The following is a 6000-nucleotide window of genomic DNA, read 5'->3' on the forward strand; positions in this document are numbered from 1 at the left end:
TACAGTCAACATGTGAGGGCCTGGACTCAAAGAGGCAATATACTGCAGTGGAAAAAGAGCCTGATGAGCTATATTCTTGTCCTGGTTCTAACTCACTATGTGACCAGGACAAAATCCAAACTAAAAAATGTAAGGTTCTGGAAAGAACAAAGAAACCAGCCACTACACTTAAGAAGCCATTTAAAAAGGAAACTACTTCATGAAATATGTAAAGTAAGGATAATATCCTATATTTTTATAGATTCTTAGAGGACTAGTGCTTATTTAACCTGGGATCTAAACTTAAAAAAAAAAAAAAAAAAAAAGGTTTTTTGAAAACATTATCCTTATAAATTTGCATTTATCATATTTACATTTATTACATCAATATTACATTTAAACACATGAATTTGAAAAGGGGTCTATCGTCTGGTTGCCAGACTACCAAAACAATTCATGATACAGAAAAAGGGGAAGACCATTGGCTTTACGCCACTCCCAAGCACAGATGGCCTGCTTCTGCACCAAGAGTAAGGGAGACAACATGCTGAAAGTGGATGAGGCTGGGCTGCAGAAGAATATTTGTGACTAACAAAGATAGCTGTGACAAGACTCTTGGAGGTAATTAAGAAATTGAGCTTTAAAAAAAAAAAAAAACTATGAAATTTTCTTTAGCAGCCCTCACTCCTCATGCATTCCACCTGGAATTTACTGTAGTAAAGACAAGATTATCCCCATTTAAATCCTTTTCTGTCCAAACATGACTACTCTGCAATTAATCAAATGAACCTGAGTTTTAAACACAAAATAAAGACACAAGCTACACAAGCCAAATGGTGCTAAAGATACTGCATATGCTCCCAACAAGGCACTGCAGGAAAACAATGATCCAGAGGCCAAGGTCAAGTCAAGGCTTTGCCAATAACTTTCTCTGTGAATGTGGACAAGTCACTTGTCTCTATGCTTCATTTTTTTCTATCTTTTAAAACATGGGTGAGGGAAAGGAAGAGTTAGACTGAAAGAAGGCACAGAATTGGTCTTTAAGCTCCAGGAGAGTAGACAAGAAAAAAAAGGTTCTGTTAAGTCAGAGACCTACACGGATGATTTCTGCTAAGGTCTGCTTCCCAGTTTTAAATGGCTGAAGTACATGATATTTACCCCAGTGAGAGGATTCAATGCTCTAATAAAGTTGAAGATAAATTTCCTAGAATTAGTATTCTTAATTTAACCAAATCCTGGGCTATCTTTCAATAATCTAAAGCAATTCTTCTTCAAGGTAGAGAGCTTATTTAAATCCTGGAAGATTAAAAAAAACCTTTAACTCTCAGAAGCCACAAGCTCCATTTCTTTAACCCTTCCTTAGCTTTTTCTTCCTCAATTACATTCTAACCAATTTCTTGCCTGTGCTCCAGTCTAAAGCAAGCCAAAGGCTTGAAATGTAACTTTTGGCTTTGACAAGATTGCCTGCAGTGAGAACAAAAATAGAATGTATGCAGCCAAAATACTATGCTCCATCAGGAGAGGGAACAGTACCTCAGGAAAAAAAGGATAAATATCTGCAGAGTTAAAAAGCAAAAGAAAACATGTTATTTCCAGTATGGGCAAGACCCTTAAAAGTTAATGCTTGGGTCTATAAAAATTCACTTGGAGCAAGGAATAGTCAGATTTTAAATAAAGCAATTTGATACTTACAAAACAACATTTATTAGGAGGTTGACTTCTATGTTCAAAGTATAGTTTTCTCACAAAGCTCTGGTAACCTCTACCACATGTAAAATTGAGAATAAAGTCACTAGAATTGATGTAATTATAAATAACTCTTTTTTTTTTTTTTTTTTTTTTTTAGGCTGGGGTTAAGTGACTTGCCCAGGGTCACACAGCTAGGAAGTGTTAAGTGTCTGAGACCAGATTTGAACTCGGGTCCTCCTGAATTCAAGGCTGGTGCTCTATCCACTTCGCCACCTAGCTGCCCCCATAAATAACTCTTAAAAAAAAAAAATCCTTTCCTCCAAATTTCCCAAAGGCTATTAAGTACTTGTAAGCCTTAAGGCATTTTTCAAACATAAGGTATTATTAATAATAAGTTTGAAGAGGTTATATTATAGAGTAGGAGGAAAGGGCATCAAACAATGTTAAGCAAGGTTCTAAAAGAAGATAAATATTTTACCATCAAAGTTCAATGGCTCTGGAAAAATTTGTACCTGGACTCCCCTAGCCCAAGAAACTAAGTCCCAGCAGAGCTCAAAGTCCAAATCTAGAGATCCTACACAGTTCTGTTATCAAACTTTTAAATAGCTTTTTTTAAGCATGGACAAAAATTACTTATAGCAGTTCTTTTTGTGGTGGCAAAGAATATGGCATATGATAAGAGTATATTGCACTTTAAGAAATGATGAAGGGGACTGTTTCAGAGAAACCTGAAAAGACTTGCATGAACTGGTGAAGAGTAAAGTGTCACAGAATCAGAATAATTTATTTGATAACAACATCACTGTAAAGACAAACAACTTTCAAAGACTTGGGAACGCTGATCAACATTATTAACCAATCACATTCCGGAGAATTCAAGATGAAACATGCTGTTCACCTCCTGATAGGTGATAGAAACAAGAGCACAGAGTAGAATGTTTTTATTTTTTGTACACAATCAATGAAAATTTCCTTTATTTGTTTACAAATGTTTATCAAGAGGGTTTTTTTTCCCCCTTGGTCTCTCAATGGAGGAGAAAAGAAGACAAGAGGGAAATAATAATAAATAATAAAAAAAAATTGAAATAATAAAAAATAATAAAATTTTAATTTAAAAAATGGTTCTAATTACATTGTCTTCCTCCCTTATCGGAAAACAGAATAATTTCTATTTTTTTATAGAAACTTTGATGGAACAAGTCTCTCTTTGGGACAGTGTATTCTTTCCAACCCATACCCACCCCACCATAAATCATCCAAAAAAGAATGTGCCCATTCTCTAAAGACCTCTCCATAATCCTCTAACCTCTAGGGGAAGCCAAGATTCAACGGGAAGGTAAGAGTTACAATGTATATATCTATAGTGTTTTGTTTTACAACATGCTTTCCTTGGAACAAACTCATGATGTGGGCAGTATGATTATTCTCATTTTACAAATGAGAGAACTTAGGTTTAAAGAAAGACGACCTAGCTGTGTGACACTGGGCAAGTCACTTAACCCCAAATGCCTCAGCAAAAAAAGAAAGAAAGACCAAGGTTCTGAAAACCATGAATTTCAGCCTGACACCAAAGGATAAAATGAAATCTCTGAGGGTCAGACTATCTCCACTGCAAGTCCAAAGGGCAGCCTGCATCTTTCACGGACACAGGAGCAGCTCCCAGCAGCAGCAGAAGCCAGCAGCCAGCTTACCTTTCGGGCCATGATGAGGCCTGAGGGTCTGTGCTGTACTTTGGTGACCACTCCGCCATTGCCAGCTCCCAGCTCGGAGATTCTCTCAAAGTCATCATCCTTCAGCTCTCCCACCTTTGCCTTCTGGGTGAGGAAAGCTTCCAGCCGCTTTTTCTGCTGCTCATCAAGTTCTAGCTCTTCTAATTTTTTCTGCAGATCTGCCAAGTTTGCCCTGCACACACACCAGGGGCAAGGGAATGTCAGAAAGGAGGGGGACAGGAAAAAAGGACTGGTCAGCCCTCTGAAAGTGTAGATCATTCCATTCCTTGTCTAAAGGCGCCACCAGGGCCTATAAAAAGCCGTGGGATTCCAAGGGCTTACCACCACTACTAATAATAATAGATGACATTTCTATAGCAGTTTAAGGTTTGCAAAGCATTTCAAAAGTTTTCTCTTTTGACCTTTAGAACAGTCCTGCAAAACAGGTAGTACAAATGATTATTCCCATTTTACAGACAAAAAACAAGAGACTCAAAGCGGTGATTTGCCGATATCATATACTACTATGGGGCAGACCAAGTTTTTGGATCCAGGTCTAACATACTTCAATCTCCTCGCAGTTTAAAACTTGGAAAGACCAAATATAAGAGAAGGCCAAGATCAGGAAGAAAATGTGTAGAGAACAATCTTCTCAACCTACCCAATGGTACGGTCAGAATATGACTGATATTAAACAGCAGAAGCAAATGGATCTCTGCCACAAAGCAGCAATGACAGAACTCAAACAACTGGGGACAAAAAGGAAGGCGCTTAGAGTGGCCCCCACAGACTGGTCTCCGCTTTTGCATCCCACACCTGGCTCGGTTAGGTGGTCAGCCCACAAACCTGCCTGATTCACCAGGCTCCCTCAGCCCTGGACTGCTCCATGCCTGGGAGGAAGGCCAGCCTGGGACTCTTCCAGGAGCAGTCCTCCCTGCCCGTGGTTCCCACATCTCCCTTTGTTTTGTCCTTCCAAGTCCCCAAATTCTTCATCTGCCCTCACAAAGTACAACTCCCTCTTGACAGTCCCCACTCATGTCCTTTCCTTACCCAACCTGAGTTTTTCATCTCTTCCCCCCTCTGCCCAAAGCGTGCACACTTCCCTCCTCCCCTGCCTCTCCCTCCATGCAAAGCAGTTTGGTGGAAAGATGCCCTGATTCGGACTCAGAAGGCCTGGTAGACTCCAAGATCTCTGATACTACTTGGGATGGGACCTTGAGTTCAGTTACTGCCTCCCTGAGCCTCAGTTTCCCCATTCATAAAACTGAAAAAGGGGAGGAAGGTGCTAGATTAGATGACGGAGAAAGACAACTGGATGTGAAGACCTGAAGGGCCTGGGTTCACATTCCAACTTTGTCACTATTACCCGTGTGACTTTCTGAAATATTCTGGGCCTCAGTTTCCTCCTCTGTAAATAAGGGGAGGCTGGATCAGGTGACTGAGGTCTGTCCTCCAACTCTAAACTTAGGCCCCTTCCCCCCTCTTCTCCAAGTACCCCTGCGCAGGGGTTCTTTTCTTTTCCACCAGATACCTCATCCCCTTTCAGGTCCGCTCCCCTGGGGAGGGAGCACTCCGCTCCCGCCGTTCTTCCCCCTTCTCGGTCATGGTCCTCGGCGTTTAATAAATGACTGTAGACTTTGCTTGTAGAGTGGGGCCATCTAACGCGCACTCCCTCCCGGGCTCCCCTCCAGGCTCGCTCTGTCTGGCTTCGCAGGACCGTCCCTCCCTCGTCCCTCGTCCCTCCTCCCTCCCCAGGTGGGGATGCACACTTCGGAGAGCACAGACTCGAAGTCTGAGAAAAGCCGGGCTGAATTCGAACTGGATCTGCCTGGGCCTGTGGGCCGCAGCCGCTACTGGAGGGGGAGGAGGGCCCCCTCCCTGCCGCCCCCCGCCCCCCGCGGCCCCGCCCGGCCGGGCACTCACTCGGACGCGCCCTCGCTGGTCGGGGACGGGCCCTCGGCGATGGTAGGGGTGATGTTGAGCGCCGGCAGCACCGGCTTCCTCTTGGCCAGCATCGGGGCTTCGCGGGGGGCGGGGTGGGGATGGGGGCGGGCGCGGCTGCAGCGCCTCTAGCCGGGGCCCATAGGGGAGGAGGCGCCCCCGGCTCCGGCCCGAACCGGCCGGGCTCCGGCTTCGGCTCCGGCGCCGGCCCCGCGGGGACCTTCGGCCTAGGCGAGCCCGGGGCTGGGGCAGCGGCCTTCGGGACGGAGCGGGGAAGGCGCCTCCCGAGGGGAGCAGGGGCTGCGCGGAGGCTGCAGAGGCCGGGCCCGCACGGGAAACTGGAGCCGGGGCCACGACCAGCTGGAGCCGCCGCCAGCGCCGGAGCCGGAGCCGCCGCTCGAAGGCGCTTGGGCCGGGGCCGGGGCCGGGCCGGGGCCGAGCTAGGCTGACGCTGCAGCTGGAGGGGAGGGAGGCGGAGGAGAAGAACCCGCCCCAGAGTCTCGCGAGAGTTGGCCGCCCGAGCCAGATCCTCTCCCCTCTTCTCCTCTCCCCACCCTCCTCCTTCCCTTGCCCGCCCCGGCCTCACCGCGCATGTTCGCGGGGGCGCCGTGGGTGCCGGGCGGGGGGAAGAGGCAGCTGCGAGGGTCGGCTGTCAGAACAGCCGGGGAAGTGTGGGGGGGCG

At 46.1% G+C, this 6000-nt stretch overlaps 1 protein-coding gene across 2 annotated transcripts in view; it reads right to left on the reverse strand.

The window, feature by feature from the left end:
* The window catches only part of MAP2K2 (mitogen-activated protein kinase kinase 2), a 30620-nt gene extending 24895 nt beyond the window's left edge, over window positions 1-5725 (reverse strand). Inside the window, exons 1-2 of one of the 2 annotated variants that reach the window (XM_074307983.1) lie at window positions 5301-5725; window positions 3360-3570 (exon numbers count right to left, since the gene is read on the reverse strand). In XM_074307983.1, the coding sequence (XP_074164084.1) occupies window positions 3360-3570; window positions 5301-5392 (303 nt within the window). In that variant the 5' untranslated portion in view covers window positions 5393-5725. The remainder of the gene's footprint in view (window positions 1-3359; window positions 3571-5300) is intronic. The other variant, XM_074307993.1, reaches the window with a different exon arrangement.
* Window positions 5726-6000: the final 275 nt, after the last annotated feature.

The sequence above is a fragment of the Sminthopsis crassicaudata genome, chromosome 1, assembly GCF_048593235.1.
Source record: "Sminthopsis crassicaudata isolate SCR6 chromosome 1, ASM4859323v1, whole genome shotgun sequence".
In the NCBI taxonomy this organism is placed as follows: Eukaryota; Metazoa; Chordata; class Mammalia; order Dasyuromorphia; family Dasyuridae; genus Sminthopsis; species Sminthopsis crassicaudata.